The following is a 20,956-nucleotide window of genomic DNA, read 5'->3' as shown; positions in this document are numbered from 1 at the left end:
TGGTGACTGATCACTTATCCCCCCCGCCCCGCCTTGGGCCTAGAATATTATCTCTCACTGCCACTATCTGCCCTTGTTCCCCAGGCCACTGGGATCTGCCTCATCTTTTCTGTTGTATGCCAATAATTCATTCAGCTTTGCTGCCGTCTCCTCTTCCCTTGTCACGCCTTTGACTCCCTTGTCATCCAAAGGTGCAGCTGCCTCCCTAGATGGCTTCCTGCTACGAATATAGTTAAGAACTTGCTGTTGTTGGTCTTCGTGTTTTGAGGAGGGCGAGTATGGTGACGCTGACTTGATATCCAATACTAGTCCTACTCAAGAGTGGACCCATTGAATTTGGACTCAACAGGTCCAATAATTTCACTGCGTTTACTCCCAAGTAGAACAACCCCATCTTTTTCCTGGGGTAGTTTTCTGTTTTTATGGAGAGGGTTTCTCAGAACTAGACCACTACCACAGTTTGAAGCAGCGCAGGCCCAATTTGAATAGACTAGGCAAAGAGTGGGGGACAGAGTTGGCTCCTTCGTTCCCACCAGTCCCAGCTTGCATGAGCCACAGTGGTTTCTGCAGGCCCATGTCCTGCCTCACTGAAGGCTTTGGAACTCATTCCGCAGCGCCAGCAGGGCAGGCCAGCCACAGCTGCTTCTACAGAAGACAAGGCACGGAAGGCGTTTTACGATAATTTAAACTTTATTCAGCCAAATATACAAGTTTTGCTTCCAATTTGCACCTGTTCCAACATGTTGCACAATCAAGAAAAGAGTTCTCTGGTTTTGCAGGGATGTTTTGTTTTCGCAGTTAAAAAGTCACTATCAGAGGAGAAGGGAAGAAATTAAGGATGGCTTCTTTTTAAAAAAATAAAAATGGGGAGAGAGAAGGGTAGAAAGTGGAAATAAAAAGACCAAAACAGCCACATGGTCCAGATCCAAATGTGTTTTTATTTATTTGCTGCTCCACATTCTAACCCTGCAGGCCGTTTTTCAGACGAGTGCCTATCGCAAACACACACCCGTGCCAGCATTTTGGATTTGCACCTGCATGCCAAGACTACCAACCCCACTCCCCTCTCTCTCAAGGCTCTTGCGGCCTCGCTGAAGCAGTATCTTCACCTGCCCCCTCCATTATCACTCCAGCTTTTTCCTGCTCCCCTGGATAGGTAATCTCGAATTTGAAAGACAGCAAAATCGTTCAGTTTATCGCACCCCCTCCTGAAGCGGCTGTGCGGGAGAATCGCTGCCCTGGCGACTCCCACGTTCAAAGGATTATAATAGCTTGCCCACCCACCCCACTGATTCCCACCCCGCCCGCCCACCCCTCCCCACCATGGAATTCTGTGCCCAGATGAAGACGAACACGCTGCTGCCAAGTGTCTCTTAGGAGGGAAGAGGACGCCGGTTACGGCTGTGCTCTTCACGCTGCGGCGTCGCCCCCTCTGTGTGTGAAGCCTCAAAGAATGCCCAGCAGGCGCCAGCCAGGCACAGTTCCTGGGAAGTTTCCCTCCTCTCTTGTGGCTGGCGCTTACTTGTTAAGGGACAGGGACTGCAGTCTTTTGCCTGCTGAGGATGCTTCGTCTTTAGCTGGTGGGTGAAAAAAACAGAGGGGGAGACGCAGGTTTATATACTGGCTCCCAGTACGTTTCCGAGCACAATTCAAAGTGCTGTTGCTGACCTTTAAAGCCCTAAACAGCCTTGGCCCAGTATACCTGAAGGAGCGTCTCCACCCCCATCATTCTGCCCAGACACTGATGTCCAGCACCGAGAGCCTTCTGGCGGTTCCCTCATTGCGAGAAGCAAAGCTACAGGGAACCAGGCAGAGAGCCTTCTCAGTAGTGGCGCCCGCCCTGTGGAACGCCCTCCCATCAGATGTCAAAGAGATAAACAACTACCTGACATTCTGAAGGCAGCCCTGTTTAGGGAAGTTTTTAATGTGTGACATTTTTGTGTATTTTTGGTCTTTGTTGAAAGCCGCCCAGAGTGGCTGGGGAAACCCAGACCTCTCTAGCAGGTGGGTGTGGTTGGGGGGAGGAACAACCTTGAGGAGGCCAAGTCTTCCTTACCTTTCCTTTCTTCCTCTTTCTTTTTGGCCGCCTCTTCCCTCTGTTTCCGGATGATGGCTAGTCGGGCGAGGTCTGCCTTGGCCTGCTCTGTCTTCCCGGCGAGGTGCATCTTCATGTACCTCTCTTTCGCCTTCTGTTTCTCAATCTCTTCTCTGTTTTGAGCAAAAGGGAAAAAAAAAGAACAATCCAGCGAAGGAGGTTTTAATCAGAGTTCAGAAGGCACTCCTTCGCACACGGACACAAGCACAGCTTAAAGGAGGCGATGGAGGGCCAAAAGGAGACCTGGAAACTTGCCCGAGGAGGCTTTTGCCTGCACCCGGAATATCCCTAAACAGAACCACAGTTAAACTTGAGGATGTGACAATGTCCCCCCTGTTTGCATTATGCTGCTGCCATTATCAGAGGCCACCGGGTACCATTTACGAAGGAGCCACCGCAAGGGAGAGGTACCTGCCTTTATGCCCTGCTGATGGTCTTCCCGGAGGCATCTGGCTTGGCCCCTGGGAGATACAGGATGCTGCACTAAGTGGACCTTTGAAGCTCATCCAGCAGGGCTCTTACACTTTTGAAATGAATTTTATTATTTCTGTCACAGACCAGTTCCAGCCCACATACAATATCAAGGAAGTCATAAAACACGATAGGGATACATTTGAATTTGCAATTTGGTGTAACAGGGACAATACAGATACAGCAACAGTTAAAAAATATATAAATTAAAACTTAGTCACTAACATATAACCTAAAATTATCATTTAAAACCTTAATCATGATGATAGCACAGCTTGTTCCCTATGTTTTATGGCAATCGCACAGAATTTGGCTACCCTCAACGTGATCTCAGGATCCTTGTCCTCTAGACCACGGGTGTCCAACACAAGGCCCGCGGGCCGAATCCGGCCCGCCAGACCTCATCATGTGGCCCGTGTATCCGCCACCGGCCTTCACCTTTTATTCTCGCTTTTTTTTTTCTACAGTGTGTCGCTCTCTTTCCCCCCTTCTCCTCATTCCTATTGGTTCGGCTCCTGGAAGCCGGACAACCAATGGCCGCGCTCAGAGGAGTCTTGCGGAGGTGCGGGGGCGCACGTGACTCGCATGCCGGCAGCCGGCTGAGCGAGCGCGTTAGGTACGGAAGCCGGGAGCCAAGATGGAGGAGTGCGCGCGCGAGCCTTGGTGAGGAGCCGCATTTCCGCCTCCCGCTTCTCCCGGGAGAGACCAAAAGCGGGACAGAGGGGCGGCGGGTTTGGTCCTTAGCAGTCAGGGCTGGCAGACCCGCTTAGCCTTCCTTTTTTCGGGACCGGCGGCAGGCAAGTGACCTTGGGGAGCCACGAGTGGGTCAGCCGCCTCCGCCGCCTGACCGGTTGCAGGGGCTGGGGAAGCCTCTTGGCCGGGGCGGCGGGGAGCGCCTTGCTTCTGCCTTGGCCAGCTCCCTTGCGGGTGGATGAAGTACCCGATCCCAATGGATCCGAGAGACGCGGGGTGGGCTGAAGTTCCCTGTGCCTGGCAAAATGGGCAGGTTCATTTTGTCCTTTGGCAGAACGCAATTGCAGAAAGGAGGGCATCTTTTTGCTAAATTGGAAGCTCCTCGGAGTGCCCTTTTAATCTCCCATTTTAGCAACTCGGATTTACATGGCCATAACTGGCTATAAGTGAAGGTGCTCTGCAGGTCCATGGGGGCAATACTGGCCAGTTTCTCGTTCGTCCTTCACCTATGTTTCCAATTTGCTGAGGCTTTGTAGGAAATTGCTGGACTGATACCACCAGTGCATTATGTGTATTCTTCAGCAACATGGTGCATGCTCAGGTTACACTTAAAAGCGGGTTGGTTTAAGAGATGCTGAGTGTACACTTTTGCTTTATAAGATTAAAAACACATTGTAGGACTATGCAAACAAAAAATATAATACTGCAGAACAATGGTATCACCTTGCCAGCACTTTATGGATGAGGTTGCTAGATCCACTGGGTTGGGGTGGGGAGGTAATAAAGAGTGGACACATAGTCCTACAGATACAACCGGCCCTTTGAGGGTGACCAAACTGCTGATGCGGCCCCCGATGAATTTGAGTTTGACACCCCTGCTCTAGACACTGAAGTTCGCATTCATTGGAGATTTTTGCATAGCAGGGGTAATAAATACAGAGCGTATATCCCCGTAGGAATGGCAGCGTAACAAGGCATGAGAGACAATTTCTACCTCCATCAAGCCACAGGGGCAGACTCGTTCTGCATATGGTTTACCCTCAAATCTGCCCTGCAATAAGGCAGATGGGTTACACTTTTATGTCCCTCTACCTGCCCTGCTTCCCCACCTGAACAGCATTCAGAGGAGAGGCTACTCTGTGGATTTCAACACTAGATAGAGGGTACAGCTCCTCCTCTGCATGCAGAAATCGCAGCTTCGGTCTCTTATGTGCAGGTTGCCACAGACACCTCTGGTACCCCCAGCCCCCCGCAATTGGCCTTGCTGTTTTTCCAAACCAAAATGAGTTGGAGGTGGACATGGTGGGGTGGAGAAAGGTTAATCCCACCTTCCCCGGCTGCCACCCTGCTTGCCCGGCAATGAGGTTTGAAAGCAGCTTCAACGTAAAGAATCTTTCAAGCCTAATAGTGGTGCACATTGGGGGGGAGGGCGGCGGCCCCCCACCGCCAAATGTCTTCCCATGCCATAAAATCACAGCCGAGAAAACTCTTCTATTGCCTCTCTTTTTGCAAGCCAAAGGTGCGGCCGGGGCAGGTGGACTGGCCTGGCCGTTTCTCTCCAGCTGCAGTTTCCAGGAAGATGTTTAAGCTTCAAAAACCCAGATTTTTTAAAGCCGAATTGCTGGGGGAGGAGGGCCAAGTATGTTGTAGAGTTTGCATCTGGGGTTGCGGGGCACTTGGGTAGCTGGGTAATTGCTGCCCATGATGGTTTCTCAGGTTTCCAGATGTGTCCACAGGGTTGGTGGACCTCCCCCACTCCCACTCTCTGGAGCAGTAGTTCTAGTAAAAGCCATCTCACTGCCTGAGATCTTGAAGAGTAACTATCAGAGCAGCCATACAGCGACTCTGCTGACTTCTTTCCACATGGGGAGGTGCTTGCCCTGGGAAGCCAGCGCCCCTGGGTTTTGCCCCCTGAAGAGGAAGTCAAATAATTGGGATAGCAACTAGTGCCTTCCTGTTGCTCCCCAATCTCTCCAGTGTCTTGTATTTTGCAGGTCACTGTATTCCCAACTCAATTCCTCTCTGGCAGCCTCTGCTAAAGGCACATATGCAGAAAGGCGAGGATCTACTAAGATCTACGTGATCTACTAAGACGGTGAATGCACTATGTCTGCAGTGTATCGGTTGGTCAAGAGGTGACTACTCAGGGCTGCTTCGCTCAGCACAGCTGCGCTGGCATGCGGAAGGGCGTCAAAACACAATTTATCCTCCCTTTGCTCTGGGAGAGGCCTGTTATTGTCCCTTGACAGTCTGCAGGTTCCCAAAATAGGGAGCAGGGAACCACAGGCTCCCAGACTTCTACACCCTCCCCCCCGAGCAACACTTCTCTGAGAATCCCACACGCCAGAGGGGAGGAAAACACCTTACCGTTCTCTCCGCGACAATTCCCTGGGGCTCTCCATATCTATCTGAGTTACTTTTTTGGCTGTCTGTGCAACGCGGTTGGGATTCTCTATGTCTATCATGCCTTCCACACCTTTGTGCTTTGGCTGGAACAGAAGAAGATGAGAGAAGAACATGAGCAGCGACAACTTCAGGTGGGCGGAACAAACAACATGTAAAAGCTTATGGCGGTGTGTGATAATGATAATAATGATGATGATGATGATGATGATGATGATGATAATAATAATAATAATAATAATAATAATAATAATAATAATAATAATTTATTATTTATACCCTGCCCATCTGGCTGGGTTTCCCCAGCCACTCTGGGCAGCTTCCAACAGAAAATTAAAATACAATAATCTATTAAACATTAAAAGCTTCCCTAAACAGGGCTGCCTTCAGATGTCTTCTAAAAGTCTGGTAGTTGTTCTTCTCTTTGACATCTGGTGGGAGGGCGTTCCACAGGGCGGGTGCCACTACCGAGAAGGCCCTCTGCCTCGTTCCCTGTAACTTGGCTTCTCGCAGTACACCTCTCCCTTTCTCTCGCCGCAGTTTGAGGGCATGTCCCAGGGTTGGCAAAGGGGAGGGGGCATGGCTTTGGGGGAGTCCTAAGGGCTACACAGAAATATCTAGAGGGCCACATTCAGCCCTGTAAGAGCTCCTCTGGAAGAAAACCAGCCCTCCAGGGTGAATAATCTGGCAGCAATCAACTGGATGAGAAATGACCTGAATTTCAGGGATTAACACAAACTGAGCATCCTTCCACGGGACATCTCGTTAGTACCTGGTAGTCTTCATCGTCCTCCTCCTCCTCTTCGCTATCGTCTGAATCCAGCGATTTCTCCTTCTTTTTGGGTTCTCCTGTTGCCCCATCGCCGCCTTCCTCTGCTTCCTCCTCCTCCTGTGGAAGTGAAGAGCATTATCCGTGCAGGGCAATCACAGAGTAGAAGTTACAGTGCGAGCAGGACTGCTCCTTGAACTGCTCTTCATCCATGAAACTCACTGGATGATCTGGACAACCGCCTCCTCTAAACCTAACCTGCCTGTCAGGGCTGTTGTGAGGATGAAACGGGGGGATCCATTTATGCTGCCCTGAACTCCTGACAAAGGAGAGTGGACTATAGATCTAATAGTTCTATTTTATTTTTTTACATCATGTTCTGTCCCAGAGGTATGGACATGTGCAAAGGAGGACAGGGAAATGACGGAAGTGTCCTCTCAGAGGTGGCCCAAATTCATTGGATTCTGTAAGCAATAATTAAGCATTTGAGAGCTAGTGTGTTGTAGTAGTGAGAAAGTTGGTCTGAGGAAACATCGGTTCAAATTCCCACTCAGCCACAAAGCTCACAGGGTGACCTGGAGACAGACACTCGATTCTAGTGTGCTGTACTCTGATTTTCCCGGGAAATGTACCAGCAAAGGTAGTATAAGGATGAACAAAGTACCTATCCTCAGCATCTCCTTGGAGTAAAGGTAAAAGGTCAATGCTAATAAATAGGTTGCAAGCCTTTGCCCAACGTTAAGGTTAAATGATCTTCTCTCTGCCAGGAGTATGTGCAGGAGCCAGGCCTTGTGACCAGTAGGACTCTGCAGGACTGGGGCCTTCCTAAGTTTGTTCTGAAGAGGCAAGGCGCGGCTGCACAGGTGAGGCCGATTGGTAACTCACAGCACCTGGTGGCAAGAGCCGGGAAGGGATATAAGGTCTGCATTTCCCTTAGGCTCTTTGCCATAGCAACATGTTCCCTGCCTTGCTGTGTTTGGCTCGATGACTCCTTGCTTCCTTGATCCTCAGACCCTTGATTTCCTGACTCCTGGACTCCTGTTCCTGCTCCCATCCCGCCATCTTGCCCCAGGTCCTGACATCCCCAGCCGGGACTTTGATCGCCTGTGAACTGGACCGTGACACTCTCAATATGAAAAATGTAGAATTCCTTTTTCTAAATCCCCGTTTTTGCAGATGGGAGGGCTGAGAGAAGAACTCGTGTGCCTGTGTCAAAGGAAAGGGTGAACCAGGCAACTTCCCATCTCACAGTTCAACTGGTGCCTGCTATTGCTACCCCGGTCCTGTGAAAACGGAAGCAGACACACACTTACCTTGGCCTTCTGTTTCTCTGCTTGGAGCTGAGCGTCAATCTCCTCAGGGCTTGTGTACTGCCGTGCCCGGCCCTTGTGGCCTCCTTTCCTACCTGCGAGGAAAGAGCCAGTTTAGGGATTTGAGACCTGCTGGTATAGGGCAGTATGCAAATTTAACAAATAGCAAACAATAAAATAATAAATAATAACATGACTTCAGACAGCCGCTGTTGTCCTCGTCTCTTCGCTCTTGGCTTATTGCAGTCAACCAAGCAAGACCAGACCAAAACATCTAGGCAGTCCAGTGTCCTGCCTCTTCTGCCAGTTGCCAGCCTTGTGCAACGAAAAAAGGTGGACTCCAACTCTTCTTCAGCACCAGCCAGCACGACTAATGCCCTAGAATGTCCCAGCAGCCAATCATCATCATCAGCGTACGCTGCCCATCTGATTGGGTGGCTTCCAACATATATAAAAACATGACTTCCTGCAGAGAATGAAGGATGAGGAAACTGGTGGTTCCTTCATTTAGCATCTAGCGGATAAAAACCACATACAACCACAGGTGGCAGCCTTTCTCAATCTGGTGCCCTCCATATGTTGGACTGCAACTCCCATCATCCCTGGCTATTGGCCATGTTGGCTGGGGCTGAGGAAGGGTTTGAGGCATGTACATATATATTCATAGTGATTGGTAACTTGGCAGAAATCCTGCGATACAGTGGTACCTCTGGTTGCAAACAGGATCCGTTCCGGAGCCCCGTTCGCAACCTGAAAGGAACACAACCTGCATCTGCGCATGCGCGGGTCGCGATTTGCCGCTTCTGCCCATGACGTCATTTTGCACGTCTGTGCATGCACGAGTGGTGAAACCCGGAAGTAACCCTTTCCGGTACTTCCGGGTCACCGTGGGACGCAACCTGAAAAAACCTATCATGAAGGAAACGTAACAAGAGGCATGACTGTATGAGGAAGGCTGGCTTGAGGGGAGAGAAAGCTCAAACCAAAGAAAGGCTGGAGAACTCTTCAATTGGCAAGTCCCAGCGTTCCTGGTTCTTTAAAACCTTCTACCATCCCTACAAACCATGTCATTCTTCCCAGGAGGAAGTCAAAGGGGTCCTTTCCATCTCATCCTGGACATATCACCGCTCAACCCATTGCTCAGCATGGAATTCTAAGCCATGACTGCCCCCCACTTGGCTTGTCCACAGCCTTCCTGTAGGATTGGAAGTCACAGCATCTCGGTCTTCCCCTCACTGCCTGACTCATGCCCTGGGCTGCAGGCCAACTACAAATCCCACAGCTGTTCCATACAGTCAGGCTGCATGTGCAACGCCACATTTAAAGCTGTGTCATACCACTTGGAACAGTCACAGCTTCCCCCAAAGAATCCTGGGAACTGTAGTTTTTTTTTTAAATAAAATTTTTATTGGTTTTTCAACGTATAATATAAAACAATACAAAAGACAAACACAAACAAACAAACATATAAACATGTATAATTTCAAAAAAATTTTCATGTACCCAATTTCAGCGACTTCCCCATGCCTCCCTTTTCTGCATCCCTGTTTTGAACTTTTTTTCAGCAACCCCTGGTCCCAATTACTTATTAGTTCCTTTCTGTAACCTCTTTCTTTCCTATCCAATCATTTATCGCTGCAAATCTGTTATGCTTTACCCATGACATTTTAACACTCAATAATTTTACAAGAATTTTTAAGATAAAGTTTAAATTTCTTCCAATCTTCTTCCGCCGTCTCTTTCCCTTGGTCACGGATTCTGCTCGTCATCTCTGCTAGTCCCATATACTCAATCACCTTCGTCTGCCACTCTTCCAGTGTGGGTAGTTCTTGTGTCTTCCAATACTTTGCTAGTAGAACTCTTGCTGCTGCTGTAGCATACATAAAAAACATCCTATCTTTCTTTGACACCAATTGGCCTACCATGCCCAGGAGAAAAGCCTCTGGTTTTTTGTGAAAGGTACACTTAAGCACCTTCTTAATTTCATTATATATCATTTCCCAGAAGGCCTTAATCCTTGGGCACGTCCACCAAAGGTGATAGAAAGTACCTTCAGTTTCATTACATTTCCAACATTTATTATTGGGCAAATGATAAATTTTTGCAAGCTTGACTGGGGTCATGTACCACCTATAGATCATTTTCATAATATTCTCTCTTAAGGCATTACATGCCGTAAATTTTATACCGGTGGTCCATAACTGTTCCCAGTCAGCAAACATAATGTCATGACCAATGTCCTGTGCCCATTTAATCATAGCTGATTTAACCATTTCATCCTGTGTATTCCATTTCAGCAGCAAGTTATACATTCTAGACAGGTTCTTCGTATTGGGTTCTAACAATTCTGTTTCTAACTTTGACTTCTCCACCTGGAAGCCGATTTTCCTGTCCTGTTTGAAGACTTCATTTATCTGATAATAATGTAGCCAATCTCTTACTTTAAACTTCATTTTCTCATAACTCTGTAGTTTCACATTTCCACCTTCTTGTTCTACAATTTCCCAATATTTTGGCCACTTAGATTCCATATTAAGTTTTTTAACTTCCTTAGCCTCCATTGGTGACAGCCACCTAGGGGTTTTATTTTCCAACAAATCTTTATAGCGAATCCAAACATTATATAATGCTTTCCTAACAATATGGTTTTTGAAGCTTTTATGAATTTTTACCTTGTCATACCATATATATGCATGCCAACCAAATCTATTATTGAACCCTTCTAGGTCCAAAATGTCTGTGTTCTCAAGAAGTAGCCAGTCTTTCAACCAGCAAAAAGCTGCTGCTTCATAGTAAAGTTTTAAGTCTGGCAGGGCAAACCCCCCTCTTTCTTTTGCATCAGTTAATATCTTAAATTTTATTCTGGGCTTTTTGCCCTGCCAGACAAATCTCGATATATCTTTCTGCCACTTCTTGAAACAGTCCATTCTGTCCACAATCTGCAATGTTTGAAACAAAAACAACATTCTTGGCAACTGGGAACTGTAGTTTGTTAAGGCTGCTGAGAGATGTTAGAAGACCTCTATTCCCTTCAGACAAAATACAGCTTCTGGGATGGTTTAACTGTCAATCCCTCTTCCCAGGGAATGCTGGGAACTGTAGCTCTGGAAGGGGAATAGGGGCCCCTTCCAGATGTTGTTAGACTACGATTCCCACCAGCCCAAGCCAGCATGGCAACAGCTGGATCCCAACATCTGGATGGACAAAAGTTCCCTGTGCTTGCTCTATGTAGGTGGAAAAAGCAGTATAGTATTTGATAAAAGTAAATGGATTATAAGCAAACTCTCCAACTCAGCTTCCACTGTGTGCATGTACAGTGGTACCTTAGGTTAAGTACTTAATTCGTTCCGGAGGTCCGTTCTTAACCTGAAACTGTTCTTAACCTGAAGCACCACTTTAGCTTATGGGGCCTCCTGCTGTCGCCGCGCCGCCGGAGCACAATTTCTGTTCTCATCCTGAAGCAAAGTTCTTAACCTGAAGCACTATTTCTGGGATAGCGGAGTCTGTAACCTGAAGCGTATGTAACCAGAGATACCACTGTATTTAGCACACCAAAGTCAAAAAGGAACAAAAAGAATAGCCGCACTATTCTGTTAGTTGGAGAGGTGGGTGGGGGTGGAATCCTCTGAATACTTATTTGGGAATAATACCATTAAACCCAGTGGGGCTTACATCTGAGTAGACCCATGTGAAACAGGGAATTCTAATGTGAGGTAGAATTCAAGATTGTGCTCATGACAGCAAATCTGCCTACAACGGACAAACAGTGGGAACTGGATTTAAAACAAAAAAAATGGGGAAAGACACAAAGCCCAAACCAAAACAATTGCAAAGAGAGCTGAGGGGGCGGGAGCAATGCAAGGAGGTTAATCTAAAAATGTGAGGTTAGGGGAAACAAACACCTCCTCTCTGCCACTATCTTTTTTGTTTGGAGGTGGAGCTGTCCAGCCAGCATGGCCAGGAATGGAGGGAGATGCAGTTTTACAGCATCTGGAACCATGTTGACTATTCCTGACCCAGAGAAAGACATCCGTCGCGTTGGGCGAAGCTTCATTAATTTAATTCCAACTGGCCGCACAAAGCCTCTTCCTGCTAACTGGTTAACGCAAGCCTGTTTGTCTGTCACACAACCCTGACACTTAAGTTGCTTTTAAAACAAACAAACAAACAAACATTTGGGAGCTGCATCCTCCAACGCACATGGAAGTTGCTACCGCAAGATGCTCTGTGGCTTTGAAAACAATCAAATGCAAAGAACTTGGCTCAACCAATGGTTCTTAGCTGAATAGATCCTCCATGTTCAGAAGCAATTTAACACAGAATACCAGGGAACCAGGAACAAACAAGAAGGGTGTGTGTGGCTTTCAAGCCCTAGTGGTAAACTTCCATGGGGAGTCTGGAAAGTACCCTATGGAAAACAGAAGACTGGATAATTTGGACCTTTGATCCAACCCAACAGAGCAATTCCTGAAACACTTCTGTTGTTTCAAAATCCAGCACCCCAGTGCTCAGTGTTTGTAGCCTAGCCATCTCCTGCCTTGACGTTTTTTGAACTATGCTTTTCTCTTGTACTTTTGGCCAGATCTGCTGCACTGAGAGAGCACCGGGTATTGCAGCTTCCTTTTCTTTCAGGATGTCATCATGCTTCAGTGGCAAACCTCATCGTGCTCCTTTTGTAGATCCAGCGAGGCAGAGAATCCAAGAGCCACCACTAGGAAACCCTGATTATGGAAAAGCTAGCATTCAGGAAAGACATCCTGGCAAAATCCCTTGGAAATAGTTCAAACTGGGTGTGGTGCAGCTTCGCGACTTGCTCGTTCTTCCTCTCCTGTTCATGCAAGCAACCAGTCATGTGCTGAATATGCAGCGGCAAGGCAGCCTCTCCACTGGGGGGGGGGGGGGAGAGGCAGCAACAAGCTCAGTCATGCCTCCATCTTCACTAAAAAAGGTCTGGCGAAAGCCAAGCTATCAGTTTCTTTTCTCTGTCTATTGCAGTCTCCTCCTCCTGGCTCTGTGCCACCGCTTCAGACGGGCAGAATTTTCAACTTCATATATACACCTTTCCCTTCTGAAGAATTAGGGACGCTGTCGTTTTTAACCAACCAATTTAGCTAAATGCACAATAGCCATGATAACCTTCATTCAGAAATGACGTACAATAAGCTCTGCATCAATTCACCGAAACTGACACACACACACACACAAATTAGCATCAGCACTCATCAAAGCAAGATGACTGCTTCTGTTTCCTTCCTCAGCTGCTGCTGCTGCTGCTGGTGGTTAAGAATGAAAGGCACGAGCTGGTAGCCTCCAGTACAAAACAAGCCCCTAATCTAGCCAAGTGTCCACTGGCTTCCCTTGTTCAATCTGTTCTTCTCATGGGGAAAACAACACAGGCTTACTCAAAAGGTTGGGTTGGGGGACCTGTGGTTCTCCAGATGTCACTGGAGAACTCTCATCAATCCAGCCAACTTGGTCAATGGAAAGGGATGGTGGGAGTTGTAGTCTAAATAATGGAGGTTCCCCAGCTCTGATGTAAGGACAAATCTATTATGTGCAGCCTGCTTTGAGCTCTTCTCAAAAGGACTATAATTATATATTGATTAGACTCAACGCCCTCAACCTCTCAGGGGCTCCTATCTTGACCTCCACTCCTCTCTCTAGGTGAGGACTATCCAGAGGGTTTCCTTTTTTAAAAGTCTTGCTGTTAGCTTTTGGCCTGCAATTTCATACAGAGGCTTTTGGAAAGTGTTTATGGAGTATATTACACAAGGTTGCAGGTAAATGATCAGAAAAACTCGGAAGAGCAGCACTACTGGATCAAACACGGGAAGCTACCTTATACAGTGGTACCTCGGGTTAAGAACTTAATTTGTTCTGGATGTCTGTTATTAACCTGAAACTGTTCTTAACCTGAGGTACCACTTTAGCTAATGGGGCCTCCCGCTGCCACCACCATGCGATTTCTGTTCTCATCCTGAAGCAAAGTTCTTAACCCGAGGTACTATTTCTGGGTTAGCGGAGTCTGTAACCTGAAGCGTATGTAACCTGAGGTACCACTGTACCAAGTCAGACCATTGACCTCACTATTATCTACACTGACTGGCAGCAGGTCTCTAGGGTTGCAGACAGGGGGCTCTTCTATCTGAGGCCCTTCCATGAGAGATCTGGAGGGCAGCAACACAATAACGGGCTTTTTCCGAGGTGGCTTCCCATTTGTAGAATGCTCTCCCCAGGAAAGCTCATCTGGCACCATCTTTATATATCTTTAGATGCCAGGCAGAAACTTTTTTTAAATAATTAAGCCTTTGGCCTTAAACTATCTGTGGCCTTTTAGAAGTGTGTGGGATGTTTTTTAATGTAAAACAAACACACACTGTTTTAATGTATCTATGTGGGGTTTTGTTTGTTTCTTTGGCTGCAAGTTGCTTTGGGTTACCTTGGGCAAGATAAAGTGACTAACAGATTTAATAAATACAACAACAACAAAACAACCACCACCTTGGGAGATGGCAGGGAGCAAGAACAACAACAACTTTTTGAAATGGAAGGGATTGAACCTGGAACATTCTGCGGTAAGGCTCAGTGAAAGCTGGTTCAGTGAAGTTTGGTCCTTTCTATAAGACATGAACAAAGAAAGCAGCCATATACTGAGCCAGACTCAGCCTGAGCTCAGTGTTGCCTGCACCAATATTCCCAGCCCTAACCTGAGAAATGAACCAGAGACCTTCTGTTTTCAAAGCAGGTGCTCTACTGTCAGGCCACAGTCCTTGCCCTTCAAGCTCAAATTACCGTTTATTTTGGCACCCTACTGCTAACAGCACTAGTCAGGCAGGTGCCTTCCAGAAGGTCGTATAGAAAAGAACCACCTGGATTCTCAACATTTGAGATTTAGGAGACTATGTGATTTAATGGGAAAAGTTCAGGGGCAGTTCCACGCCCCCTTTCCCTTGTACTTGTGCAAGCCAAGTGCCTGAATCAGCCCTCAGCCTCCTTCCCACGTGGAAGGCATATCAGAGTCTCCCCCCCCCCGTTTTTTTGTACGCATGCCCCAGCTTTGCCTGATGCAACTGCCTGATGCTCAAACCGCAGCGGGGAATCTAAGGCAGCCTGGTACCTTTTAGCTACTGTTAGGGAAGGTTTCCAGATGTCGTGATTTGGTGAAAAGTTGCGGGGAAAGAGTATCATCAGGACAGGGCCCACTGAATGCATTCACCCCACCCCAACTTTCCTCTCCTCGTCGATTTCTTCCCGGCATTTCTAAGCTGCCTTTCACCGCAAGCCCCTTCGGGAGGCAGCTCACGTGGATCATCAAAAAAAGCACCGTGAGTCGTTAGGTTGACGATTAGTAAACAGCAGCGCAGACCGTTCTATAACAAAACACGTATTTTTTTTATTTTTAGTTAAAAAAATACCCGGACCAGCGCCTTGTCCAAAAGCAGAACAAGAAGGATTTCCAAGGCCCACGAAAAGGCAGGCAAAGGAGCAGCTTGGAGGGAGAAGAGACTCCCCCCGCCATCACCCTCACGACCCCCCCACCCCCAAGAGGCGCCCCCTCCCTCCAGGTCTTAATAATAATAATAATAATAATATTTTTTATTTATATCCCGCCCTCCCCAGCCGAAGCCGGGCTCAGGGCGGCTAACAACAAGACGCTCAAACCCCTCAGAGGGTCCCCAGGAAGGGAGAACAAGAGACCCCAAGTCGCCACCCAGCCGGCAGGGGGCTCCCCGCTCCCTCCTCCTCCTCACCCCACAGGGCCAGGCCACAGGCCGCGCCGGCCCTGGGCCTCCCCTCCCGGCCGGGCTCACCTCCTTTGGGCATAGCGAGGACGATGGCGGCGGCTCCGGCTACAAGCGACTCTTTCCTCCCCCTCCTCACTTCGCCCCGAGCTTTTGCCGCGACCCGGAAGCGGAAGTGGAGCCGGCCCTGCGCTCCTCAAGTCTATGGTCCCCCCCCTCCTCTCTCTCTGATACACGTTTCGTGCGCGAGAGAGCGGGCGGGACACGCGCTGCCTTGGGGGCCTGGCCGGCGGGATGCCGGCGTCGGGAAGCGGCGGTTGTCCTCGGCGCCGCCTGACGGAAAGCTCGGAATTACAAAGCGCACTCCGCGTCCGCCGAGAGGCTTCGTGCGGTCCGTCTGCCTCGCCCTGCGGCTCCGGCGGCCGTCCGTGGAGTGACTTCTAGACAGGCGTCAGCGAAGACAGCCGCAGAGGGAAGCCCCTTATCGTGACGCAGCGCGAGGGAAGGGCCTTTCTCGTCTTGGGGACGTCATCGCGAGGCGACGGAGAGCTTCGAGGAGGCGGAAGAAACAACAGTCTCCAGAAGCGTAGGAGCTTTTCCTTTGGGGGCTCTCTAGGGGAGGGTGGGGGGTCGCAGGCCCTTCATTTGACGAGTTCTCTTTCTGGCCGGCGCACGTTTTTTTGGCTAAGGGCCTCCAGTGGCGTGTGGCAGGCAGGAATTTATGAGGAGGGCATCCTACCTGGCAAAGGTTTCACCTGTTGGATTTCTGCCTGCTCTGCAGCCATTAAAGCAGGCTTGGGGAACCTCTTGCTCTCTGGGTGTTTCTGAATTCCCAACTCTAACAAGCTCCGGCCACCGTGGCCAGTAGGGATGAGGAGGGTTGGCAGGGCTGGATTTAGGTTTGATGAGGCCCTAAGCGACTGAAGGTAATGGGGCCCTTTATATGTCCAGCTGTCCTTTGTCAACAACAAATTGTCGCTGTTTTTTTGTTGAATATAAGCTATATGGTAATTTATGGACCTAATAGGTATCTAAAGCCATTTTATTTGTTTTCTAGCTTATATTTTGGAAATGTACATCCAGGTTTTTTCCCTTCAAATTTTTTTGGGGCCCCCTAGAGAGTGGGGCCCTAAGCTTGTTTAGCATATACGTAAATCCGGCCCTGGGAGTTGGCGTCCAGCATCATCATCCAGAGAGCCGCATGTTCCCCATGGCTGCATGAAGCAATAGGTGCCTCCTTCCAGGTTGGCCTGCTCTGGTGCTAAAAGGCCAATCTATGGCCTTTTAAATGTTTCTGGGGGCATTGTTGTTGTTATGTTATGTATTTTGTTTTCTTATAAAGTGCCCTGTGATCTTCAGATGAAGGGCAATATTTTTATAAATTTAATAATAAACAATAACAAATAAAGAAACAGAGTATATGTTCAGATAACCCAAGGGAAATTGGGGGGGGGGTGTCTATTGATTGTTAATGCCATGGGGGAGAACTTAGGCTATTCAGACATCTGGTTCAAAAATATGTAAAAGGAACATGTTATCCAGAGTGCTCTAATTTATAGTGGTACAAATTTTATTACTCCCTTATTTTTTCCAGATTTCCCCCACTCTGTGCTGACAAGATGCCCAAGGTGAAGAGGAGTAGAAAACCACCCCCAGATGGCTGGGAATTGATTGAACCAACCTTAGATGAACTAGATCAAAAAATGAGAGAAGGTGAGTAGCAGAGTACTAATTCGGCTGTGAGCATGAATTGTGTAATAGAACAGTATATGAGCTGGCCTTTTTGGCACATTCAGTATAGGAAGCCTATGGTGGTTTGTACACAGATCCCAAGTGCAGTCCATGACATCTCCAGTTAAAATAGAGATCTCAGAAAGATAGTGTTGAGATAAGGTGCATTTATTTGGCACTCTGCAGTTATTAATGGTGTTTTGACTAAGAACTGTGCAGTTTAAGCAAGACATATTTACTGCTTTCCTTTTTTCATATTTCCTTCTCTTTGTATGGCTTTGAAAAGAGGACAGGTAGTTTGTTTGGGTTTTTTTTACTTTAAATTATGGTATACTTAACAGCTATTGGCTTAGTGGTGGATATCAGAAGAAGCCTTTTCAGTGTCTTTCAGCCAATAATTAAGTAAACAGAAGAAAAAGGGGATAAGGCTTTTGATGGGAAAGACCAGAGTATTGAAGGTCAGAAGTGGAATTTACAAAGCCTCATAGGCCAGCAGTTTCAAGGTGTCAAATAGAAACCTGCCAAGGCTGGAAGTTTTTATGCTAATTATTAGTTAGCACCTAGTCTTCTCAGTGTTGTACATATAATTTGGCAAAGAAATTGTGCTTACCAGAAATGCTTGTAAAACCCTGGGAATTGTATCTACTTTTGGGAGTTCCCTTTTAAAAGGAAAAAAAAGACCAGTTGAAAGGAACAGATTTTTTTTTTTACACTTACGACTGAAAATAAAAATCAAAAGGCAGAAACAGAGACTTTATATTTCTTGAATTCTGTTCTAGATTGGACTGTGGACTTAAAAGGCACCACTCACGTTCACAGAGATGATTCATCTTTGTTAACCTTGCATCAGTTAAAATGGTATCTGGAATGGGAACAGTTCTGGCTAAGAACTTAGAAAATTACTGCATGGGTAGTGATCTGAGTACAAATCACCTTTATATACTGCATGTTAAATGTGAGGACTGAAAACATTTGTTGGTTCAGCTTGCAAAAAGCTACATGAGAAAACTATAGCATATATTCTCCAATGAATTCTCACATCCTATTAATCAGAATATTGTAGGATTTCCCCCCTTGTATTTAGCAACATGAAATAATGGAGACGTAATGAACAATTGAATTAGCTGGCAAAATTAACATGTTTTCTGCCCTTCTTCCCACTTTTCTTCAGCTGAGACTGAACCGCATGAAGGGAAGAGGAAAGTAGAATCTCTCTGGCCTATCTTCAGAATTCATCACCAGAAAACACGTTACATTTTTGATCTCTTCTATAAGAGAAAAGCCATCAGTAGAGGTAACACAGCTGTCTTTGATTTTTTAGGGGGAAATGTATATGCTTTGTTCAGTATGGCTGGGAAATCTGCTTGAGCTGGTCTGTCAAATGGAAAAAGAAATACTAACCTTTTTAGAATGTAGGTGTGAGCAAATACTGCCAAAGGGGTATAGTAATAATAATAATAATAATAATTTTTTATTTGTACGCCGCCCATCTGGCTGGGTTTCCCCAGCCACTCTGGGCGGCTTCCATAGAAACCAAAAATACACTAAAATATCACAGATTAAAAACTTCCCTGAACAGGGCTGCCTTAAGATGTCTTCTGAATGTCAGGTAGTTATTTATCGCTTTGACATCTGATGGGAGGGCGTTCCACAGGGCGGGCGCCACCACCGAAAAGGCCCTCTGCCTGGTTCCCTGTAGCTTTGCTTCTCGCAATGAGGGAACCGCCAGAAGGCCCTCGGTGCTGGACCTCAGCGTCCGGGCAGAACGATAGTAATTTTTGTTTGCCACTACTGAGCATTCTAATTATCTCATCCTCTCTCTCCCTCCTGCACAGAGCTGTATGAGTATTGCATTAAAGAAGGATATGCAGACAAAAACTTAATTGCAAAGTGGAAGAAACAAGGTTACGAAAACCTCTGCTGTTTGCGCTGCATCCAGACCCGAGATACCAACTTTGGAACCAACTGCATCTGCAGAGTGCCCAAAAGCAAGCTGGAAGTGGTAAGAATGTTGTTTTCAACAAGCCCCCTGGGTCATTACAACAGTTCTTTCTGTGTCCCATTTCTTTTGCCTTTTTGTGCATCCCCCCCCAACCTAGTTCATGCAAATAAGTAGCAGTGTGACTTCTGAAAATCAAAACCAAATGAAAGGCAAGTGTTTGTTACTCCTCTTGCTAGAGACCTTGTCTGTCTCTGAACTTTCTCCTTGGGGATAGTTTGCCATTCAACTTAGTAGGACTCATCCTGTTATGTTGTGAACCACTCTGAGATCTATGGGTATACAGATTGATTGAATTATTATTAATTTTTTACATTGATCTTTTCTGTGAACCTCCCTGAGACCTCCAGGTATAGGACGGTATATAAATTCAACAAATAATTAATAATAATCAACAACAACCACCATCTCTTGCAGTTCCACCAAAAATGTTGCTTCAAAACTGACCACCCATCGTATTACTCTAGAACTTCTGGAAATCAAAGAAAAAGGCTGCAAAAAGATTTGCAGTCTCATTTCCTGGCTTTTCTAGCACTCTGATATCTTAAGGGTCTTTTAAAAACAAGCAAGTTATAAGACTGTCCTTGCAGTTTTGAGAGAGTCCTATCTTTTTAAAAAATTGATTCTTGTAATAAATGCTCCACCCTGCAAAAGTAATATGGAAGTCAGTAGGAAACAGTGTATCTATTCTCATTTGTTGCAATCCTCTTAAGTTTTCATAACCAGCAAAATTTCCTTTTTTCTTGCTCTACTGTGTGCTCAGGGGCCTGCTGTGACTAACATGCTGATTTCATTCTACAGGGAAGAATAATTGAGTGCACTCACTGCGGGTGCAGAGGCTGCTCTGGATGAAATCCCCTTTTCCCTTTTTAAAGTTACCCTTCCCTTTTGAAGAGTTCTTAAATGGCTGGTTCACCGTCAATGACTGTTAATAAGAACCATAATTTGTTTGTCGTAAGACCCGGCGGTGAGTGGATCTCCAACAACCTGCATTGTAAATGCTGTAGTGTTAATGTCTTGTATAACTATTTTAAAATAAAGTCTTGCCTATTGCCTCAACAGGTGGTTTGTTTAATTCTGTGCTGCTACTGTTACCTTTATGAATTTGTTTTCATAATAAAGAACATAAATGAAACTGGACCCTCCTTTTTCCAGGGATAATTTGGAAACATGGGGTAAAGTTGTTTAATAATTATGCTTAGTAATATTGGATTGGGAGACATGAGTTAATTCAGAGTATACATCAATTCACTAAAGAGCTGAAACAATGGAGGGCTTATTTTTTATGCATGGAGACAAGGGCAAAAATTATAAATAACTATGTACATCACCTTATTTTTATTGGGTGGGAGCGGGAGTAAGGGTTGCTTTAAATATGTTATACTTCCCCAGGAGGCCTGCCAATTAGCAATAAAGTGGGACAAAAGACCTGTGTAAGTTTGCTAAACTGCTGCTTGTTAAGAGGAGGTACAATCCCCCCTCATTCTCAAATACCCAATAAAACTCAAGCTCTCCATTTACCTGTGCACCAAGACTTTTATAGGAATTGCCTTTGCCTTCAGGCTTATATTTAAAATCTCACACCCTAGAAACTTGTGTTTTAATAATAAAAACCAAGGTAACTTAAGGAAGCTAAATTTTGCATCCAATATAAAATTCCATACTTGCATGAAATATGGGGGATGGGCACCCTTCTGGAACTAAAGGGGAAAAGCCCTAAGTCTCATTAAGAGGAGAAAATAC

The 20,956-nt window shown here is 46.5% G+C and overlaps 2 protein-coding genes across 3 annotated transcripts; one reads left to right on the top strand and one right to left on the bottom strand.

Moving 5' to 3' along the window:
• Nucleotides 1–671: 671 nt before the first annotated feature.
• On the bottom strand, nucleotides 672–15,685 carry PDAP1 (PDGFA associated protein 1). Of its 2 annotated transcripts, none has more exons than XM_053365998.1 (6): nucleotides 15,553–15,685; nucleotides 7,745–7,836; nucleotides 6,435–6,551; nucleotides 5,627–5,748; nucleotides 2,057–2,208; nucleotides 672–809 (listed from the first exon to the last, which is right to left on the bottom strand). In XM_053365998.1, exons 1-6 carry the CDS (start codon nucleotides 15,563–15,565, stop codon nucleotides 799–801), a joined length of 507 nt encoding a protein of 168 aa, XP_053221973.1. In that variant the 5' UTR covers nucleotides 15,566–15,685; the 3' UTR covers nucleotides 672–798. The 2 variants fall into 2 exon arrangements, with proteins under 2 accessions (XP_053221973.1, XP_053221972.1); XM_053365997.1 differs by lacking the exon at nucleotides 672–809 and adding an exon at nucleotides 1,400–1,577 and having other exon boundaries at nucleotides 15,553–15,682.
• Nucleotides 15,686–15,744: 59 nt separating this feature from the next.
• Nucleotides 15,745–20,272, top strand: BUD31 (BUD31 homolog). Its single transcript, XM_053365999.1, has 5 exons — nucleotides 15,745–16,069; nucleotides 17,078–17,196; nucleotides 18,386–18,508; nucleotides 19,050–19,216; nucleotides 20,015–20,272. Exons 2-5 carry the CDS (start codon nucleotides 17,103–17,105, stop codon nucleotides 20,063–20,065), a joined length of 435 nt encoding a protein of 144 aa, XP_053221974.1. The 5' UTR covers nucleotides 15,745–16,069; nucleotides 17,078–17,102; the 3' UTR covers nucleotides 20,066–20,272.
• The last annotated feature ends 684 nt before the right edge of the window (nucleotides 20,273–20,956 follow it).

This window comes from Podarcis raffonei, chromosome 14 (genome assembly GCF_027172205.1).
Source record: "Podarcis raffonei isolate rPodRaf1 chromosome 14, rPodRaf1.pri, whole genome shotgun sequence".
Taxonomy (NCBI): domain Eukaryota; kingdom Metazoa; phylum Chordata; class Lepidosauria; order Squamata; family Lacertidae; genus Podarcis; species Podarcis raffonei.
The sequence above is the reverse complement of the archived record's forward strand: the minus strand, read 5'-3'. Positions and strand labels throughout refer to the sequence as shown.